General features: G+C 41.5%; 2 protein-coding genes across 17 annotated transcripts in view; one reads left to right on the top strand and one right to left on the bottom strand.

Moving 5' to 3' along the window:
* Nucleotides 1–5847, bottom strand: part of LYRM4 (LYR motif containing 4) — a 151800-nt gene extending 145953 nt beyond the window's left edge. For 3 of the 5 annotated variants that reach the window (XM_045003794.1, XR_006576695.1, XR_006576696.1), the window contains exon 1: nucleotides 5676–5843. In XM_045003794.1, the coding sequence (XP_044859729.1) occupies nucleotides 5676–5761 (86 nt within the window). In that variant the 5' untranslated portion in view covers nucleotides 5762–5843. Of the gene's footprint in view, nucleotides 1–5675 lie in introns of all 5 variants that reach the window. The other 2 variants (XM_045003798.1, XM_045003795.1) reach the window with 2 other exon arrangements.
* A 15-nt stretch (nucleotides 5848–5862) lies between these two features.
* The window catches only part of FARS2 (phenylalanyl-tRNA synthetase 2, mitochondrial), a 344334-nt gene continuing 327596 nt past the window's right edge, over nucleotides 5863–22600 (top strand). Inside the window, exons 1-4 of one of the 12 annotated variants that reach the window (XM_045003779.1) lie at nucleotides 5871–6016; nucleotides 8138–8231; nucleotides 10781–10922; nucleotides 17197–17333. Coding sequence is in view for 3 of the 12 variants with exons in the window: in XM_045003785.1 (XP_044859720.1) it covers nucleotides 8202–8231 (30 nt within the window). In the remaining 9 variants the exon portion in view is untranslated. Of the gene's footprint in view, nucleotides 6017–6286; nucleotides 6401–8137; nucleotides 8232–10780; nucleotides 10923–11196; nucleotides 11344–11415; nucleotides 11491–17196; nucleotides 17334–22600 lie in introns of those variants that run through there. The other 11 variants (XM_045003789.1, XM_045003788.1, XM_045003777.1 and 8 more) reach the window with 11 other exon arrangements.

The following is a 22600-nucleotide window of genomic DNA, read 5'->3' as shown; positions in this document are numbered from 1 at the left end:
AGGCTTTTGATACTGTCTCCAATGATTGTCTCATAAAGAAACTAGGGAAATACAACCTAAATGGAGCTACTATAAGGTGGGTGCATAACTGGTTGGAAAACCGTTCCCAGAGAGAAGTTATCAGTGGTTCACAGTCATGCTGGAAGGGCATAACAAATGGGGTCCTGCAGGGATCGGTTCTTGGTCCGGTTCTCTTCAATATCTTCATCAATGATTTAGATAATGGCAGAGAGAGTACACTTATAAAGTTTGTGGACGATACCAAGCTGGGAGGGGTTGCATGTGCTTTGGAGGATAGGATTAAAATTCAAAATGATCTGGACAAACTGGAGAAATGGTCTGAAGTAAATAGGATGAAATTCAATAAGGACAAATGCAAAGTACACCATTTAGGAAGGAACAATCAGTTGCACACATATAAAATGGGAAATGACTGCCTAGGAAGGAGTGCTGCGGTAAAGGATCTGGGGGTCATAGTGGATCACAAGCTAAAGATGAGTCAACAGTGTAATGCCGTTGCAAAAAAACCAAACATCACTCTGGGATGTATTAGCAGGAGTATTGTAAGCAAGACACGAGAAGTAATTCTTCCGCTCTAGTCCGTGCTGATTTGGCCTCAACTGGAGTATTGTGTCCAGTTCTGGGAGCCACATTTCAGGAAAGATGTGAACAAATTGGAGAAAGTCCAGAGAAGAGCAACAAAAATGATTAAAGGTCTAGAAAACATGACCTATGAGGGAAGATTGAAAAAATCGGGTTTGCTTAGTCTGGAGAAGAAGACTCAGAGGGGACATGATAACAGTTTTCAAGTATATAAAAGGTTGTTACAAGGAGGGAGAAAAATTGTTGTTCTTAACCTCTGAGGATAGGACAAGCAGCAATGGGCTTCAATTGCAGCAAGGGCCGTTTAGGTTGGACATTAGGAAAAACTTCCTAACTGTCAGAGTGGTTAAGCACTGGAATAAATTGCCTAGGGAGGTTGTGGAATCTCCATCATTGGGGATTTTTAAGAGCAGGTTGGACATACACCTGTCAGGGATGGCCTAGATAATACTTAGTCCTGCCTTGAGTGCAGAGGACAGGACTAGATGACTTCTCGAGATCCCTTCCAGTTCTATGATTTCTACGATTATCCACCCCATTCTTTGCAGTTCGCTCTAATTGCGTGATCTCAGCTGGACCCCACTCAGACCCCAGTCATACACCCCAACTCCTTTATGGGTCAGGACCCCTACAATTGCACCACCATGAAATTTCAGATTTAAATAGCTGAAATCATGAAATTTATAAATTTTTAAAATCCTATGACTGTGAAATTGACCAAAATGGACTGTGAATTTGGTAGTGCTCTATATATAACCAGAAATAAATATATTGTAGTCCTTATTACGGCTTACAGTTTTGTTGACGCATGAAAAGAAATACGGTCCTGTTTCATTAGATTCATGAGCTTGTGCACTGATACACACAAATTAGAGATGACCCAAATATCCAAGTCTTTCAGCTTAAATCCAAAGAAGAGAACAGGCACATGAACAGCTCTATACACCACCAGAATTTGCATTAGGCCTTTGGGGCACTAGAAATGATCAAGTGCTCAAATAAATTAGTGTCCATTGTTGGCTACTGGACTGAAAGCAGGATAAAAATATCACTAATTTCTCAGCACTTTTTTCTGCACAGGTTGATGGATCATTGACATACTGTGCTCGTACCAGCTGTTTCAACATAGAATTGATGTCATCATTGAAACCCAGTGATATATTAGATACAAGCAACATTCCATGATGGACTCAAGAACATTAGCCTTATTCACAGGAGATCTGGCACTAGCCAATCAAAACTTACACAAGAGAAAGCTGAATGACAACTTCTACTTTCCAAATACAAGTCTCGCAACATCCTGGTGAAGTAGGTGAATATATTACCTTTAGAAATGGGTAAATTGAGGCACAAACAATTAAGTAATTTGCCCAAACTGGAATCAGTGGAAGAACCAGGAGTAGAACCTGGAGATCTTGACTTCACTAACCCCCCATGTATCAGAAACCTAGAGAATACCCAGATCAGAGGAAGTCCAGAAACACAGTCTCAATTTAATCTCTTGATGTAATAAAATCATCCTTTTTAAAAAATAAAAAAGTCAAAGATTAGCAGATCAAATTCTGGTAAACTGATTGACAAGGCTGATCCACAGAATGGAGAAAACCAAGATTTTCACCAGAGGGAGAATGATTTTTTCTTTCCTCTCACACCCTTGTTTAATGTAAGTCCCAGTTTTCCAGTTTACCTTGAATGATATACCAAGTGTTCACCAAGAGGAGATATAATTGACTGCTTCTAGATACTTAATTTATTCCCATTATTCATGTAGGGTCAGAAAGATTTGCTACATATAAACAATGGATCAAGAGATAGCTTGTGGCATTCTGTTTTTGCATTATCGGTTTATATAAAACTATGTTACAAAACAGAATAAAACCAAGGTATGTAGCACTTGTATCTAGCCAAGAGGGGAGAAAGTAAAAAGTAATTGATAAAACATGCAAACATGTCAGACACTGATGCTACAGATAGGAGCAAAGGGATAACACAAACACCAGGAGGATAGGCTGGAAGCGCAAAGAAAGGAGGAGGAATGGGGAGGTGGAGATATTAAAATAGATGCAAAATGTGACAACTTACTAATGTTTGAAAAAACCAAAACACAAAAGGAACCAAAACAACTGGCAATTTGCTTGGAGCAGAATCATAAATTTTAGAACATTCAACCAGAGGTAGATTATTGATTTAAACAAATTCAAACAGCATGCTACAATAACAATTTTGTTTGATACAAACATTTTTCTATAGCATGAAAAAAAAAGCAAGATTATTAGTTATTTGAGAGGGAACAGAAGATTTTTTTTTAAATATAATCTATATCATCAATTTATTAACACCACCCAATTCTATGTCTTAGCTGGCAGAATCTGATAGCCTCCTTGAGTAAGTGCATGTGGAAGGCTGTTTATTATTTGCTTTTCACAATTTGGGGGTAAATCTTTATCTACTCTCAAATTCCCTACCAAAGACTACTTCCTTCCCTCATTTCCCCTATCTACACTGGGCAGGAAAGCTGTGATCTTTTGTTTTATTTTTGGCATGCATAAGAAAGCTCCTCAGCAAGATTAATTTTTAAAATATGTAAATCTGTAGGGAGCCCAGTACATAATTTGCAATATAAAAATAATAAATAATGATATCAGCTGATAATTTCTGTAAATGTTTACAAAGTAAATGGACACCCACCTCAAGTTTAATGTAATAAACTATGAACAAGTTCCTCTTTCATTTCCCTCTGATCCTTCTGAACTTTGGGATGCAGGGCACCAACAATCTGTAAACAGCTTCTTTGGACTACTATCTTTTTACTCTGGTCTTATGCCTGCAAATGGTCTCAGAGTGCAGCAATTTAACCCTCAATCCTTCATTCTTGGCCCATCTGGCAACTTCTATAAAGGACCAGACTTTTAGGGGGGAGAGAAGGAAGCACAATGTTTTCCTTTCATAAGATCTTTATGTTAATTGAGACATTTTTAGTTCTTCAGTGTTTTCCTGTTCTTCTACAGGTAATCCCTGATTCTCCAGATCTTGAATTTATCCAAATTTGAACTAAAATAAAAAACTATATTTTACACTTGTTGCATTTGCTGAGACCTTTGTAATACTGATGTTTATTTTTTTACTTAAAACACAAGAAAACACACCTATGCAACAAAGAGAAGTTATTTACCAAATAAAAACACACAGATGCTTCCTACCAAGTGTATTGCTATTAGACACCTCAACATCACCTTCCATCTTCTGATTCTTTTCCTACCATCTTAAATCACACTTTATTCTTTAAACCACATGCATGTGTAATAGAGCAGACTAGCAGACACAAAATTACTTACTATTTACTAAATTCTCTCCTGCAATTAAAACATGGTCCACACATCTGGGCTTCAGAGTGCTCCATAATTTTTATTGACAGACTCTGGAGATGATCTTGTGCATTATTATTCTAAAGCCTATCAGTAGTGAGCTCAGTAACGCTGAAACTAACATTACCCTTCACAGTGATGGCAGAAAAATAACTGTTGGATTGGAAGAAGGAACTGTGGTTTTGGGAGACCAAGTACAGAATATGTTTATGTAAACATTTACATTGCCATTCATAAATAGGCAAGACAGAAGTAATACAAAAATCTTTGACTCCGTGTCTGACTCTAAATGTAAATATTTTGGAAAAAAATTTAAGACTGTAAAATAGGGAGACAGTAGCAGATGATTCATACTCAATGCATAGACTCATAAGCAACAGTATATGTTCTTAAAAAATCCTCCCACTACATCCATGCAACAGTGAGTTTAACTTTTAGCATTTTGCCCTTCAGAATAAATGTAATTCCTTATGAAGTTTGTGCTAAGATACCACAACACCACATTATGTGAGCCCTAAAGATGCTGTAGAACTGTTTATCTTAGAACAGAAGAGACTACCAACATATTCATTCTCATCACGAGCTCATATACTTCATTGATGGGTGTCTTATAAAAAAAACAAAAAAAAAACCCCAAAACAGGTAGAACTGTTTTCTTGCGCCCAGATGGTCTGCAGGCAAGTGCTGCTGTTTGCATATTGTGAGAAATTGCCATTACTTTTAGTGTTTTCAAATTCATAAATATAGTAAAAATTGTATTTAGACAATATTATCCATTTTGCAGTAGAGACAGACTAATCAAAATCAAGACATTTCACTGAAGAAAGGGAAAGATTTCATCTCTCCGTGAAAACTTCCAAGAATCCAGTATAAGTGCACATCTTATCATAATTTTGACGCTTTAAAATGGTTAACATAAGGGTGATACATGAAAGTAAGAAGGACCAGAATTGGAAGTCTTATCTAAAATAAAGCAACAACTCCAATTAGCTTCATATCATCATTGCTATATAGTCTTATCATCAGTACTACTGAGGAGCAGCCCTATGTATTTAGTAAGTGAACTGGATAACTATAAGCAATATCGGGCATACAGCTAGCCAGCTATACCCTAGTAATCTAGACATGCCCTCTTGGTGGAATGCCAGGGTCTGAGGGACCTGCTGTGAAGCCTTCCCATAAACCCCATACAATGGGGGCGGGGGGGAGAGATGGCCACATGTCCAGCACTTGGGGCACAAAAAATGGAACCGAATCTGTGTGCCCTTCCTCTGAGGAATACAGGGGGCTCAGATGTGCGTGAGAGACCCTGGCCCCACCCAATGCAAGGCTGACGCTCCCCCTGGAGGAAGAGGGGTTGAGTTCGAACCCGGCTGCGCTCCCCACACCCAGTAAAATTAAGCGGACCTAGAGGAGTAACTGGTTTGTCGCACCCTAGTGCAGGAGGCCCGAGGACGAGAGCCGGCCTGTACCACCCCAATAAAACACCCCAGATGGAGGCGGGGGGGGCGGGAACTGGCCTGTAGCCCCCCCCACCCCGGGGGGCCTGGAACCTGAGCTGTGCCCCCCACACAGATGGGGGGGGGGGAGAGACAGAACCTGGCCTGGGCCCTCCAAAGCGCGGGGACCTGGAGGGACCCCAGCCTCCGCCACCCCCCAGCAGGTTCCCGGGACCGTGTCCCCCCGTCCCCCGCGGCCGGGCCCCACCTGTAGCCGTAGGCGGTGAAGCGCTGGCTCTCCCGCAGCAGGGCCCGGTACAGCCGCAGCACCTGGGCCCGGCTGGACGCTGCCATGTTGCTGGCGCCGCCGGGTCCTCCCGCGAAGGCCCCTTCGCCCTCCCGCCCGCGCAGGAGCCTGAGCTCAGCGCGGCCGCCTCAGCCCCGGGCGGGGGCGGGGGGGAGCCCGGGGCCGCCCCCTGCCCGGCTCCGGCTCTGCCGCTCGGCCCCCAGCGCCTCGGTCCCGGCCGGCGGCCTCCGCTCGCGGCGTGTCAGGCGCGGCTCGGGCAGCTACAGCGGCGAGCCCGCGGGGCGAGAGAGCCGAGCGGGACGGTGAGTGGCGGCTGGGGGGCCCCCACGTGGGGACACGGTGCGGGGGCGGGGAGCCGCTGCAGGGGCCAGAGGCGCTGCCGCCGCGTGGTTCCCCCGTGTGCAGCCCCTGCCTCTAGCGGGCAGCCTCCCGGCCACGGGGATGGGCGTTCACAGCCTCTCCTGGGGGGCTGCTCTGGGCCGGAGACATCCCCAATCTCCCACCCCGCCCCGCGTTATGAACATTACTGTGTTCCTGTTTGATTTATTTAGGGACTAAGAGTATTCGCCCCAGGTTGCACAGTGAAGTGCTCAGAACAAAGACCCTTTACTCTGCCCCCCAGAGGGTTAAAGTGGGTGGAAGCTGTGTTGTGTTTGAGGATACAGACTAACACAGCTACCCCTCTGGTACGTCTGTTAAGTGAAAAGTTTTCTGATGAACAGTGAGCGTATTCTTTCTCTCTCTCCCCTGCTTCCTCTAGTGGGCCTGTTCAGGAAAAAAACTGCTCACCTCTGTGACCTTTTTGTTATTTTTTTTCCAGGCAATATGATGTTTTTATCCATTTTATAAATTATAGCTCCTGTCGAAATTGTGTTTCAAGGTGCTGCCTAACATTTTCATTGCTAAAAGTTCAATGACTATTTTGAACAAGATTTTGGCTAAAAATATGTTTTGGTTTTTGAAAAAGTCTCAAAGTTTCATGGAAAACTGGTTCCTGCAAAAGGGAAGATTTCAAAATATCCCATAAAATCTTTTCCATTTTTCAACCAGCTCTACAATCTTCATTGTTCACTTCCTGTTTCTGTTAAGGAAATGTTACATAGTGTTTGCTAAGTCCTTAGAAACCAGAACTCTCTGTCCCATGCACATTATTAATCCTGCAAACAAAATATTGAAAAGAGAGACATTCCTCTGCACATCTTTGGAGCTCCTAAAACACCCTATTTTTGTGCTTTTACTGCTTATTTCCTAAAGTGCATCAGTTTTATTTTGCTGTAACTCTAGTGATACTACTGTTGATTTGTACTGGTGGGAGACTACAGTCAAGCCCACAGGCCTTGTCAATAGTGAGGAAATTTTCCTGAAAAATTAAGCCAGCTTTAAATTTGGTTCAGCAAGAGTCTGACTGCAAACCTGATTGCAGGACTGGGGCAGTCTTGCAAACATTTATACATATGTGTAAATGTTTGCAGGATTGAATCCTTACTCAATTATTTGTAAGTTCCCTCACTTAGATCCCAATCCTGCACTGAGAACCAGGCAGGTTGACCCCTGTGCCCACCTGGCACTCCACTGACCATAGGTGCTGAAACTAGGGGTACAGGGGTGTTGCCGGTGGTTTCCATCATATACAGGGTTTACAGTTTGGATCAATGGCACTCAGCAGCTCCACTATACAAATATTTCCAGCACCTTTGCCACTAACCTCAACAGGAGTGTCTCTCTTTGGTTCTCAGTGCAGAATCAGTGTCTGTAAATGGCTTGTGATAGACTTCTCTGTCACATATTTTAAGGATACTTCTTAACCAAAACACAATGTCCTGCATTTGGAAAGTTGAACCTAATTAGACTTTTAGAATTGTTTAAGTTAAACAAATGTCCAAAGGCAGTGGCTCTCGACCTTTCCAGACTACTGTACCCCTTTCAGGAATCTGATTTGCCTTGGGTACCCCCCCAAATTTCACCTCACTTAAAAAGTACTTGCTTACAAAATCAAACATAAAAATAAAAGTGTCACAGTATCCTGTTACTGAAAAATTGCTTACTTTTTAATTTTTACCATATAATTATAAAATAAATCAATTGAAATATAAATACTGTACTTACATTTCAGTGTATAGTATATAGAGCAGTATAAACAAGTCATTGTCTGTATGAAATTTTAATTTGTACTGACTTCACTAGTGCTTTTTATGTAGCCTGTTGTAAAACTAGGCAAATATCTAGATGAATTGATGTATCCTCTGGAAGACCTCTGCTTATCCCCAGGGGTACGCATACCCCTGGTTGAGAACCACTGTCCTAAGGCTCCAGTGCTGCAAACACTTGCACACCAGAATAACTTTATGAAAATAAGTAGCCCTGTTGAATTTAATAGGACTGCTGTCATGCATAAAATTTCTTGTGTTTTTAATTGGTTGCAGACTTGAGTCCTTAAGAGACAAACCCTGAAAAAGGGCAGGGGAAAGGGTGTAACATTCAAACCACATGGACAGAGTGTTGGCAGCCAGAAGTCAGGTTAGTTCTTTGAATTACAAACCCTTAAGGGGCTCTTTGGGTTGAAGTTGGGGCAAGGTAGGGATTATTGAAGTGGAAGTTGAGAAGGCAATGTGGGAGGGAGAGGTTGGGCAGTTGGAAGGTTGCGTGATAGGAGACAGGCAGGATGGTCCTGGAGTCAATAACTAATATCAGTCCAATATTACTTGTACTTCTTTGAACTGCTCCCAATTTTCAATCATAAAGGCCTATGGCTGATTCAGACAATGTTGCCAAACCTACAGTCACAGGAAGGCTCCACATTGTAGGAACACCACAGATTATGGGCATATTTGGTCATATCTCGCCTAATCAATTTCCTGTTATTGCAGGGCCCTTTGGGCATTGCTGGCACCTTGGTCTCTCCTGTTGTCCGTTTATTGCACACAGTTTAGTTTCATGAGGACCTAAATGCTTCGGTCTAACCAAAGTTGCGCATCCTGGGATGCATAAACCAGGGAATCTTGAATAGAATAGAGGTTATTTTGCTGCTGTATCTGGCACCATGTGACCCCTGCTGGAATACTGTGTCCAATTCTGGTGCCCACAATTCAAGGTTATTGATAAATTGGAGAGGGTTCAGAGAAGAGTCACAAGAATATTAAAGGGTTAGAAAACATGCCTTTATGTCAAAGAGCACAATCTATTTAGCTTAACTAAGAAAATGTTAGGGAATAAGTTGATTACAGCCTATAAGTATCTACATAGGGAACAAATAATTAATAATGGGCTCTTCAGTTTAGCAGAGAAAGATATAACATGATCCAATGGCTGGAAGTTGAAATTAGACAACTTCAGACTGAAAATAAGGTGTACATTTTTGGCAGTGAGGGTAATTAATCATTGGGAAATTTACCATGGTCCTAATGGATTCTCTATCACAGACAATTTTTTAAATCACGATTGGATGTTTTTCTAAAAGGTATGTTCTAGTAATTATTTTGGGAAAGTTCTATGGCCTGTGTGGTACAGGAGGTCAGACTATATGATCACAATGTTCCCTTCAGGCCTTGAAATCTGTGCATTCTTTGGGCTTAATATGGGGATAGTTGGTTGAAATGTAATGGCCTGTGATGTGTAGGAGGTCGGATTAGATGATTGGATGATCCCTTCTGGCCTTAGCCTCCATGAATCTATTAAGTTATGATAATGTGGTGACTCCTGCTTTTGGTCTGGTGTCACGTGTTGTTGAGTATGATTTGCTTTGTGCTGTTTGAGAGCTTTGAGTCAGGGTGATAGCACAAGAACTCTCAGGGAAAAATGTGCCTGGGAAGGATAGCAAAGGTTTCCCTCTGTCTCTTTCTGTTTAACAGGAAACTTCCATCCACTATTTTCCTTATTCTTTCCACAAGGACATACACCCTCTCCTGAGACTGAGTTTACATGGGAGTTTGATAGGTGGAGAGAGGTCATGCATTTAATCTTGCAGTTGTGGGCCCAAGATTTTGCAAGAGGCCCCAGCTTTGTTGGAATTGGCTCTGACAAAGGGTATATGTTACCTGTTGTCTGCACACACACAGCTCCTGTACAGCATATGGCTCATGGAATAAACAGTTAACTGTCAATTATGAGGTTATAATTCAGTTAGTAGGTTCTCCTTGTTTATTTAATAAATCTTAAATTTACCCTCCTCTGCTCTATGGGTTATCACTCCTTTACCACAGCTGCACCATCAGCCTCTACTTTTCTCCCTGTAAGCATCCAAATTTTTCTGGACCTGCAAATAGAATGGCTCTAACTTCCAGCTCTGCTGGTAGTTTTGTCACTACTGTACTAACATAAGGTTGGCATTGTAGTTCATATCACACCAGTATCGATGATTGATTTTTTAAAATATAATATCACCAATATGTATTATTTGATGTAGCAGTGTTTCTAACATTACAGTCTATCTCTTATATGCTATTTAAATAGTGAGTTTGTCTTCAGAAAAGCTGTGTTTGTGGTGCACCATTTTCACTGATTAAACTGATATTTAATCTGCACCTGTGCTTGAGGTTTTTTTAATTCCAACAGCTACCTTTCTGATCCAGTTTACAGTTTGTTTATAAAATAATGCTTTGTGTGTAAATAATACAGATAAATACCACAATATTGACTGGAGGATAATCTCCCTGTGTGTATAATTTATACACTGCACACACACAGAAGTTGTTTTATTTTGGCTATCCTTTGGGTCTTGTGAAAAGCAAGCAAGCAATTTAAAATAAATTTCATTTTTGTTTAATTACATATAGCACCTTCTCAAACATTCTTTGTTAAAAACAAAATTAAAATTGTTCTAAGAAACTTTAAATTGTTCTACAGAAATGCAATTACCTGAACTTTCATGGCCAGCACCATACTCCTTGGGGCTTCCTTGGTAGCTGTAGGTCACAGAATGAGGCATTCTAGGCTGGCTGTATGAATTAGGGAATAGGAATAGAAGAAATTAAGAGTTTTTATTGTCTTTGTGCCGTATACTTCTCTTGGTCTGGGCAATGGGGACATTAAACACATATTAAAGTGGAATTTTCCTTTTTTATTTGCAGATTCTTTATAACATTCTTCCTAAAATTCTCAGAGACAACCACACTTTTTGTTTCTTCATTCATATATTTAAGGGATCCTAAAAAAACCTGCAGTCTTCATTTAGCCAGTAAAATCTAGTTTGGAAGGCTTGGAAAAGCTTAGGTAAGTAAAAGTAGATTTACAGGCTAGTGTAGTGATGACTCCATCTCAATTTAGTTTCCTTTGAGTCATTGGAACTAGAGCATTGGTCACTAAGCTGTGGAGTGTGCCCCTCCCCACCAGGGAGGTACAGAGGAACGTTTTGGGGGGTGTAAGGAGGGAACATCACCTAGCCCAGCTGCAGCTCTACTGTGCCCTCTGCTCCCTCTCCTCCAGCTCCACCCTCATTCCTTCTCCACCCCCATGCCAGCTCCGCCTCTAGCCCCAGCTCCTCCCCCATCCTCAGTTCTCCCTCCAGCTCTGCCTTCAGCCCAAGCTCCTCTGCTGAACCAACAGTGAAGTAAAGGGGAGGAGGGTGTGGACAGATTCCATTCTGAGTAGGAGGGGGTGAGCCAGGAAAAGTTTGGGCACCATTGTATTAGAGGTTCTATTGCTCTCGTATTGATCTCCAAAATATGAAAGAATTATGAGGAAGAAGGCAAAATATATTAAAGCAAACCTTGTTTACAGGAATGCTGTCAGTTTGAAATCTAATTTAGTCATTAAATAAATTATTTTAAAATAATTTCAGGTACTACCTGTGCTCCTGAGTCCAACTGATACTTTTTGAGGTTTTACAACCACATGCCCTATTTTTAAAATGGTTTTAATTCTCCTGTGTCAGTATGAAAGCCACACGTATATGCAGAACAAACAAAAGACAAATCAGAAGAAAATGATGCACAAAGTGCACTCAACTGCAAAAGTAAACTAAACAAGGCGATTTCCCCCCTTTTATTTTGGTTATAGTAATTGTAGATTGCTTGAATCAAGCAGTAGGAACAAAATTCAGACAGAAATGTGTGTTCTTTTTTTAAGTTGATGGTATTGTTGGATAGAGTGATTAATTTTATAGATTTGTTTTGCTTTTGCTTTTCTTGGAAGCCATGCACAGAAATAAGTGTTGCTTGTCTTCAACATATGGGTCCTGATTCTTATCTTACTCAGCTCACAGTTTTAAATGGGACCAGGACTGGTTCAGTTGTGTGTTTGTATAACCTGTGCTTTGCTTACTTACATGTTTATATGCAAATATGGGGGAGAATTTACTGGCGTGCATAAAATCTTAGCATAAAAAAACCTAGGCAGATTTCTAGGTTTTCTGAACGTTGTTGGTTGATACCTTGATGGTGTTTTATTGTTATATATTATTTAGACAGCAGCGTTTGCTGCTTGTGTTCAGATTTGGAAGAAAGAAACGTGGCTGGCCCTCTCTTTGCCTTGTATCTTAAGATAAATGAGCAGTTTGAGAATGATGTAATAACATAAGCATCTGGCGTACTTGATAATATTCTAAATCTGTAGTAGCAGAAAAATGAATTTGAACAAAATACCTGCCGAGACTATAGAACTGTGTGAAATGGAGCAGCTGTTACATTCTCCAGGGCATATTTGTAGCTTTGTCATATGCAGCCTAAATTATTCTTTTCGGTATATCATTTCAGCTTTATGACATAGCACTCAACACTTTGAGAGAGCATGTGCTTTCCTGTTATATTGTTATTCATGTTGATTATTTTTCTTTTGGGGTTGGAATGATAATTGATTGTCATGATATTATCATCTTTTTTAATTACTGTTTTTCAACTTCTAAAAACTTGATAACCTCTTTTCCCTCCTGCTGCTGCTCTGATTCTCCTTAATCTTAATCACTCTTGCTTCTTGATTGCAATGATAGACAGTTCCACTCAGAGTTAGGTTCTGCTCTTGTTTGGATTCTATACCACCCATTGAAAATTAGGAATGCAAATCAAGGCAGAATTTGGCTCTCAGCCAATATTATCATAGTTGATTATAATTAAAAAAGTGTTTTTCTGTTGCCCACACTGGGTAGGATTATTTCCTCATAACAAATGCATGTTCTGAATAACTGTTTCTAAAGTTAGTAATTTCTTTATATCCCTGTAATTGCCTACAGAAACAGAACTGAACGGGGGGTGGCTTTCAGAAGCACTTCAGTGACTTAGGAGCACAAGCACCTTTGAGCTTCAATAGTAGTTTTGATCCTAAATCACATAGCCACTTCTGAAAATTCCTCCCTAAATTTTTTACATTGGAAGAAATAACAAGAGAAAACTCTTCCGTCTCTCTGATCCCACAGGAGTAGTTCTATTTATGTATGAATCCTATTGCAGGATGCAGATCACATATCAATACACTTCTTCTTGCTTGCCTTGTTTGGTTTTTTTTATTTTTTAATTGTTCTGTAATATGCTGGGTTAGACTTGTGGTCCATCTTGTTCAATTTACTGGCTCCAACAGTGGCCAGCTTCAGAGGAAAATGTGCGAAACCCCAAAGGAGTCAAACGTGGGAGAATCATCTCCCATGAAACCAACTATTTCAAAATCTCCTCCCTAAAACCTAATCTTCAAAGATGGGATTACAGCCTGAAGCATGAGGCTTTATATCCCTTTCAAAGTGCTGGCATTTGTCTATTGGAAGCTGTGAGCAGGGGCTTGAACTCCTAGCTTCCATGGCCCTGCCCCATACCCCTACCATGAAGCCACCATCACTGTCTCTTTTAAGTGAATATGTGCTGAAGATTGGGCCCTTAAAACCTTGCACCAAAGTAGGTTTTCCCATGGCACAGGCATTTCTGCAGGAAATTAACTGGGTCTTGATGTCTGTCAAGTGCTTTGCAATCCTTGAGTGAAAAGTGCTAGAGATGGTTTTGTGGTGAAAGGATTAGACTGGAACTCAGGACATCAGAAGATATAAATTTGCATATTTGTAATCCTTAAGGGTGCTCACTTTGTAGTAGTTATACCAAACCTGAGAGAGACCACTAACCTTAATACTGGTATTGTTTCAGATATTTTTTGTGGACAGAAACCCTGCAGGCAGTGAGGGTATTTTCATTGCCTGGTCATTTGGCATAATGAAATCTTGTTGACAAACTTAATTATAGGAAATCGGAGATGGACTTGGCTTGTTAGGTGTTCTAGTCTGTCACTGCATCAATTCAGAACCATTTTCTATGTTATACTTTTTAGTGTTTTGTCCAGTCATAAATAACCTTCCCTTCCCTTGAGGAGAATATTCCCCAGTATACTAGATCTCACCGTTAGGGAACGTTTTCTGATATTTAGCCTAAACCTTCTCCTTTTCTAATTTAATTGCATTACCCCTAGTTATATCCTTCAGAGACAATCTATAAAAGATTTTTCTCTCTCCTTGGTGATTTGTGCTCTCATCATATTTTCCCATAGTTGTCATTCAGCCAAGCTAACATATTTAGTTAGTTTCATTTTTCTTCCTATTTTAGCTGATGTTGAGATTTTAGCACAAAAAGCAAACTATAGTTCTGGAAAACAAGGAATGATACTTTATTTCAGAGTGACTGAATCTGAAGTTTGCTGTGGCTCAGAGCCACCACTTTATTCTTGGCTCACTCAGAATATCCGATCCAGGGGTTAATCACAAGTAGGATCAGAAATCTTTAAAAAATGCTGCTGTGATTGCAGTTTAAAAAAACTCTTGCTATAATTTTTTTTTTAAAAAGCTTCACTTTTCCCATGGACGTTACTCTGTGATATGTTTTTCTCCAGGCTTTTGTCCTGTTTGTTGGCATCCATTTCCTATAGGTGTAGCTGATGAGTTTCAGGGACCATATTTTCATGCTCTAGTCGATTCAGTGATTCTCTAGGCAGACCAGACAGTATTATGCCCACCTAAAATGAGAAAATCAAAAAGTGTGATACTTTTCTGTCATCTGACCCACAACCAGTATCTGGGTTTCTCTCGGCTATTTGAAGCATCTGGGGGTGGGGGTGGGGAAAGGATCAAAACTTAATTTTATTTAAAAAAAATCAGCAATATATTGTATTCCATACATTCAGGGAATTATAATAACAATAGACTTCCAGCAATAACTTATTTGCAGTCTTTCTGGAATCAGTATTCTTTCACTATTCAATACAATATCACCTTTCATGGCTGCAATGCCTGTGGCCATGGAACCTGCAGTATCCACAGTCATGACATTAGTGGAAGACCTGCAATTTAGTAGAAATTCCTGAGGGTCTGGGAAGTCTCTCAGGGTACGTCTACACTACGGGACTATTCCGAATTTGCATAAACCGGTTTTGTAAAACAGATTTTATAAAATCGATTGCGCGCGGCCACACTAAGCACATTAATTCGGTGGTGTGCGTCCGCGGTCCGAGGCTAGCGTCGGCTTCTGGAGCGTTGCACTGTGGGTAGCTATTCCCTAGCTATCCCATAGTTCCCGCAGCCTCCCCCGCCCCTTGGAACTTCCGGGTTGAGATCCCAGTGCCTGATGGGGCAAAAATCATTGTTGCGGGTGGTTCTGGGTAAATGTCGTTAGTCACTCCTTCCTCTGGGAAAGCAACGGCAGACAAGCATTTCGCGCCTTTTTCCCCTGGATTGCCCTGGCAGATGCCATAGCATGGCAATCATGGAGCTTGTTTTGCCTTTTGTGACTCTCACCGTATGTGTACTAGATGCCGCTCACAGAGGCGATTCAGCAGCGCTACACAGAAGCATGCTTTTGCTTTTGCATGACAGCAGAGATGGTTACCAGTCATACTGCACCATCCAAACCCTTCCATAAATTGGAACTGAGGATGATTATGGCTACCAGTCCTTTTGTACCATTTGCTGCTGTCATAAGTGCCCCTGGCTGCTCTTAGCCAGGGGCGCAAAAGCCAAAATTGGGAATGACTCCCTGAGTCAATCCCTCCTTTTTGGTATCTAAAAATAGAATCAGTCCTGCCTAGAATATAGGCAAGTGTACTAGATAACCACTGTATCATAGAACCAGAGAGCACAGCTGCTCTGTGTCAGATCCTGCAGAAACTATGATCTGTATGCTATTCACAGGGGGTGCTCCTGTAACAACCCCACCTGTTGATTCCGTTCTTCCCCCAGCCTTTCTGGGCTACCGTAGCATTGTCCCCCCACTTGTGTGATGAAGTAATAAAGAATGCAGGAATAAGACATGGTGACTTGTTAGTGAGAAATGAGTGGAAGGCAGCCTCCAGCTGCTATGATAGTCCAGACAGGACATTAAGCAGTGTGTAGGAGAGAAGCCCAGCATCCCTCTGCTAGTCCAGGGGCAACTGAATCTGTTCTTTACACATGAAGGGTGGGGGCTGATGGAGCTCAGCCCCCTGTTGCTATGATGACGATGGTTACCAGCCATACTGCACCATCCACCATCCACCAGAAAAAATTAGGGCCAGGCGCCCACGGATGCTAATCAGCATGGTTACTGCCCCATGTGCCAATAGGCTGATGACGAGGACGGTTACCAGTCCTTTTGTACCATCAGCCACCCATGGCAGGCGGGGGAGTGAGGATGTTGGTGTTTACGGCTGCAGCATCGTGTCTATCTGCAGCATTCAGTAAAGATAGGGTGACATGTAAAAGAGTCAGAGGATTGTTTTCCCTTTCGCTTCTGGGGGTGGGTGGGGGGGGGTGAGTAGATTGCCAAGCTATGCCCTGACCCACCGCGGACACTGTGTTTGACCCTAGAAGCATTTGGAGCTCAGCCAAGAATGCAAATACTTTTCGGAGGCTGCAGGAACTGTGGGATAGCTTCAGTCCTCCAGTCCATGACCGTCCATTTGATTCTTTGGCTTTCCATTACGCTTGTCACGCTGCAGTGCGCTGAGTCCCTGCTATGGCGTCTGTCTGGAGATTTTAAAAAAAGGATTCTGAATTTCATCTTCTGTAACGGAGCGCTGATAGAACGGATTTGCCTGCCCTTACAGCGATCACATCCGCATGGTCCGTGCTGGAGCTCTTTCTTTATTTTGATTTCGGACTGCATCACCACCCGTGCTGATCGGAGCTCCACGCTGGGCAAACAGGAAATATTCAAAAGTTCGCGGGGCTTTTCCTGTCTACCTGACCACTGCATCCGAGTTCAGATTGCGGTCCAGAGCTGCACTGTGGGATAGCTCCCGGAGGCCAATACTGTCGATCAGCATCCACACTAACCCTAATCCGATATGTTAATACCGATACTAGCGTTACTCCTCTCGTTAGGGAGGAGTACAGAAACCGGTTTAAAGAGCCATTAAAATCGATATATGGTGCCTCCTAGTGTGGACGGTTGTGGCGTTAAATCGGTTTTACGCTCCTAAAACCGGTTTAAACGCCTAGTGTAGACCAGGCTTCAGAAGCATAAGGATAGACAGGTGTAGGTAATACTCTATATCTTCACTATCACCTCAAAAAGGACGACTTTTTCTTTTCTTCTTCTCTCCCTAGACTTTTATCCGCAAAAGATACTGAATTTGTGTCTCAAGCCTTCTGAAGGAAAGGCAAGACCAGAACCAGTAGGTTGACCAAAACTTACAGACAAAGAAAAGGAATTAGAACTGAGACGAGAACACCTCTTGATGCAAGTAAGTACTTCACACAGAAATTGAGCTTTCTACTACTCCCCTTTCTCAGATATCAGCCATTTAGCATGAGTATTCTTGCCTTCAGGAACATACCTTCTCAGCTTCTTCTTTTAAAATAGAAACTAAGTCTGTTTTCATATTTGGAGGGCCATGCCAGACTCCTGCCTTTGGGCTTCATATAGCGTTAATGATTTCTTCATCCCTAATACTTTATCAAAGGAAGTAATGGGATTCAGGGTAGTGGAGGTACCAAGAAACTGGTAAGGGACCGATTCTGCCACTTTTACTCGTGTTGATTTATATCATTCTTATCAAATGGTTCCATTAAAATCAAAGGAACTACTTGATGAATAAGTGACTCCTCAACATGAGAGAGGATAGCAGAATCTGGTTCTAAGTCAGAGGTGGGCAAACTACGGCCCGGGGCCCACATCCAGCCCGCGGGACTGTCCTGCCTGGCCCCCAAGCTCCTGGCCTGGGAGGCTAGCCCCTGACCCCTCCCCTCGTGTCCCCTCCCCCGCAGCCTCAGCTCTCTCACTCCGCTGCCGGCGAAATGCTCTGGGTGGCGGGGCTGTGAGCTCCTGGGGCAGCACAGCTGCAGAGCCCAGCCTGACCCAGTGCTCTGTGCTATGTGGTGGCGGCAGCCGCAGCGTGGCCCAGCTCCATCCGGGCGGCGCAGCTGTAGCGCCGACAGCCACTGGTGATCCAGGCAGCGCGGTAAGGGGGCAGGGAGTGGGGGGATTGGATAGAGGGCAGGGGAGTTTGGAGTGGTGGTCAGGGGGCGGGGGTGTGGATGGTGGTCGGGGGGGGGGAAACGGGTTTGAATTGGGGCAGGGGTCCCCGGGGGGCAGTCAGGAAGTAGGGGGGTTGGATGGGGCGGCAGGGGGCAGTCAGGGGCAGGGGTTCTGGGGGCAGTCAGGGAACAGGGAGAAGGGGTGGTGGTATGGGACAGGGGATCTGGGGGGGGCTGTCAGGAATGAGAGGAGGGGTTGGATGGGGCAGGAGTCCCGGGGTGGGCAGATAGGAGCTGGGGGCAGGGCCACGACCCCCTCCCCTAACTGGCCCTCCATACAATTTATGAAACCCGATGCATCCCTCAGGCCAAAAAGTTTGCTCGCCCCTGTTCTAAGTGACTGACTGACAAACTGTAACAGATACAACAGTTAGAATTTAATGTAGGATTCTCTAGGGAACATTGGAGAGAACTGAGACTTACTGCTTCAGAAACATTGGGGTGTGGGGTATTTTTTTTCCCAAGTATGCTTCCAAGATCTATCTTGACATCAGTGTTTGGCATTATACTTGTTTTGTTTCTCCTTGCTTCCTAGAATTTTTCTTACCTACAACTTACAATTGTATGCAAGTGATTTGCACACTTATTTCCCTTTTATCTCATTTGAAGATGCTGCTTTGTGATGGTCTATGTTTTTTAGTATACAAAATCAGATGCAGAGTGAAAATAACCAATTCAAGATTTTTTGTAAAATTTTAATCCATATTTACAATAAAAATTGTGTATTTCATTTTGAACTTTTTTTCCTTTTTTTTTTTTTTTAATTTCTTGGGTCTGGAAGGGTATTTATAGTGCTTCCATCACTAAAGTTTCTAAGCACCATACTATATAGCTTATTGCTTTTTCTTTTACTTTCATTGTAAAGCATACCTTTCTAGAAATGTTGGCATTCGTTCACTTTTATTTTAATTTATTAATGTCTGTCAGTGGGCACTGAGCCATTACAAACATAAAAGAAGACAGAGTCCCTTCCTTGTGGAGTTCATGATCTACAGATGGACAGATACAGCATGCAGATCTCAAAATAGGAGGTGACCAGGAAATGGTCAAATATCTAATCTATATGGAAGTTATTTTAAATATGAGACGCTACCTGTTTCTTACATTGGCACGTTAGCCTTGGTATCACGGAGGAAGTGCATTATGAACAGGGAGGGGGATGCTGCTTAGTGAAAAAAGATTGGGTGGGAATTTCTATGTGTTTTTGCTGTTCATGTTTACAGTATAGTTTATTCTCTTCCTTCCCCATCCAGTCCTTTTTTCAGTAAGGCCGGTGAAATCTAAACTCTCTCTCACTGTGGTATAGACATTTTATTCATGCATTTTCTTTTTTTAGTCAATCACTATAATATCCAAGCTATAATTAATGGAAAAATCCATTGGTTGAACTAAGACTTGCACTAAAGATAGGAAAACGGACTTATTCTGATTTCTTTTCCCAGACTCTCTGTGTAGTATTTTTTTATTGATTTTAAATGAATACTGTTTAAAGCCTTACAAAGTCTGACTTCTCCTTATTAAAGTGATTTACTTTTTTTCCTTATTATCTCCTCTGTTCATTTGACCCTGGTCGCCTTATTGTTCTCACTTCTCATTTCAAAACCCCTGGTGATTGAGCCTGCAGGCTGTGTGTGGAAGTTGATTCTTAAACATTCCACAGACTGCAGTTCCCCAAATGGTTATAAAGAAAAAGCAAGAGGCAGATCTTACTCTTTAGCTCAGATTGTCCTAGTACATAAAGAAATGCAATGTTTATTGATTGTACTTGTATCATAGGGAGCCCAAGGCATAATGACACTAAGTGCACTTCATTAATAATAAAGCATGGATTCTTTGATGTTATTTTCTTGCTTTTCTTGGCCTACTGTATCTTTTGTCAGCCAGCAAGGGACATTTATCTTGGCTGGAAATGTGTTATTTTTGTTTTTGTTTTGTCAAGAAAATGTCTCCAAGTACAGTGGCTTTTTTGTAAAGATAAGTATGTTGAGTTCCTCTCATATTTTTCACTAATGCTGGCATTGGAAGTAAATATTATTTTCTGGCATCTGGGGCCACAGAAGAGTTCTCTGAGATGATTTAAGTGTGTTGTTTCCTGGAAGCTTTTCAAGCAAAAGTTCTTCTAGGGTGTTTCATTCTCTGTGCTGTTCCCGGAGGAAGCAAATCAGTGTTATCAAGCCCTATAGGGTTTGATGCAGGACTAGCATTACGGACAAATAAGATAAGCATCTATTTTGGGAGTCTTGGAACTCATGTGTTAAGATGAAACTATTATTATTATTTGTATTGCAATTACTTCAGACTTTTCTACACCCTTTGACAGCAGGACCAGAAGGACCAACAACTTGTGGCCCTATTTCTTATGATCTTTCTCTGCTTTGGTTGGGACCTCACACATCATTGGGTTGGCCCCACTTTGAGAAAACTAAGGAGATGTAAGACCCCTTTAACATGTTAAGTTTGATAGTGTTCAAACATGTTTAAAAACAATATTGTCATGACCAGTTTGAGCTTGCATGGAGGAATGAGACCACACTATGCTCTAGCCTTGAGCTGTTTTAGAACCAAAATACAGCTTGCTTCATGTAATTAGAACAAGACTTGGTCCCATTGATACAGGTAAGACCAATTCATATTATATCTTGGCCTGTGTTTAATAGTGTAGATGGAACTTTACTTCGAATAATTTTATAAAATGCCCGATAGACCTTTTCTCAACAGCGTAATTTCTAGCACCACGTTATGACTTCCACTTGGGAACTCTCTGATTTGAAGAAAATCGTATTTCTTATTATAGTTTTTATCCTCCCTAGATAGGCCAGAAGTGTAATTCTGCAGTTTCTTTAATGCAAACATGACAAATATTTCAATAATCCAAACAGAATATTTATAACACTGCTACTCTATCTTTGGTAACTGTGTTTTCCTCATCAGAGTTTAAAACTGGGGAATATTTTATGGGAAATTGTTATATTTTGCTCATGGGAAATTGCTTACACAATGCATGAAGATATATTTTTCTGAATTATTTTTAAAAAGTGAATATTAAGGCCCTGATCCTGCAATTTACAACATACAGGAAGACTCCTGAACTGGTTCAGAGCGTTATTAAAGTCAGTGGGGCTCTGTGGAGGTACAACCACCCACCAACCTGTTGTAAATTGCAGGTTCTAATGAAATATGAACTGAGTAGTTGAGAAATATGATAAATAAGTTTACTAAAAAGACTGAAATAAAAGAAAACAAACTGGAAACGTGCAGCAGTGGAATCTCATTTTGTTTTTATCTTGCCTTGTGAAGTTTTATATTGCCATGAGACTAACTTTATTGAAATAGATACTGTGATTATTCGATCCTTGTTGACAGAGCCATTTTACTGCTTGTGAATCTTTGTGTTTCCAACTTCTGATACTGGTGGAAGGAAGTGGAATGAACTCTCAGTTGGAAAACCTGTCTTGCTTATCTCCTACAATATACCACTGACTACTGCACTTTGGATTAATACATTTGCCCTTGTAAAGGTATTTTCTCTGCCTGGTTAGCAGTTTGGGATGGAATATGAATTACAATAGAGACTCTTTAAATAGATCCACTTTTCTTCAGCATACTGTGTATGTACACTATTTGTGAAAGTCATCAGGTTCGATTTTTCTCCTTGTGGAATGAAGAGCTCTTTATGCCTGTACCTCCTATTAGAAGAAATGGAAGACAAATGCCTGAATTACTCGCATGTTGATGGGAGAAGACATACCTAGTGTAGCATTAGTTTTCAATTCACTGAGTCAACAGAAAAGAGGCACACTATAAAAAATGGGGAATTATGCTAAAACACTAAAGCCTTCTTTTATTATGTTAAAAAAAAGTCAAAGTAAATTTAATTTTAAAATTATGACTATATATTTGTTTAGTACAAATTATGGGCAGCACTCTAAAAGTTTCAGCTACATGGACTTCTATTAAGCAGAGGGTGAACCAACAGCATGTTAAAAACTAGGTGAGTCATACAGACTATCATAGCAACAACCATAGCTGGATGAACTTACAGGAATCATTCACGATTCCTAAACAATAGTGTGTAACTCATCTACACCTTACTCAACATTGTTCCATAGCCTCATATACAGTGGGCTAGGAGCTGAATTTAAAAACAGTGTTTAAACCTGGTTTCAGTATAATTAGTTTCTAACACACTTTTTAAAGAAGGCCTTAATGTTGGGCTGGATCACCTCTGCATGCAGAAACACTCACAGGAGAGGGTGTGATGAAGGGGTTTTTCCTCTTGTTGTGTTGTGTGTATGTGAATCTTACTGTTTTGCATGAATACTGCATGTACCTCAGTTTCCTGGTGTATTACACCAATGCCTAGGTAATGGGAATAAGGGTGCCTGACTTTTGCTGAGACCCCCAGGGGCAGGTGAGGCTGCTCATGCTGCCTGCATGTAAGCAATAGACGGTGCCCTTCGTAACCTGAGGACCA

This window comes from Mauremys mutica, chromosome 2 (assembly GCF_020497125.1).
Source record: "Mauremys mutica isolate MM-2020 ecotype Southern chromosome 2, ASM2049712v1, whole genome shotgun sequence".
Classification (NCBI taxonomy): domain Eukaryota; kingdom Metazoa; phylum Chordata; order Testudines; family Geoemydidae; genus Mauremys; species Mauremys mutica.
This window is presented reverse-complemented; position numbering and strand designations above follow the sequence as displayed.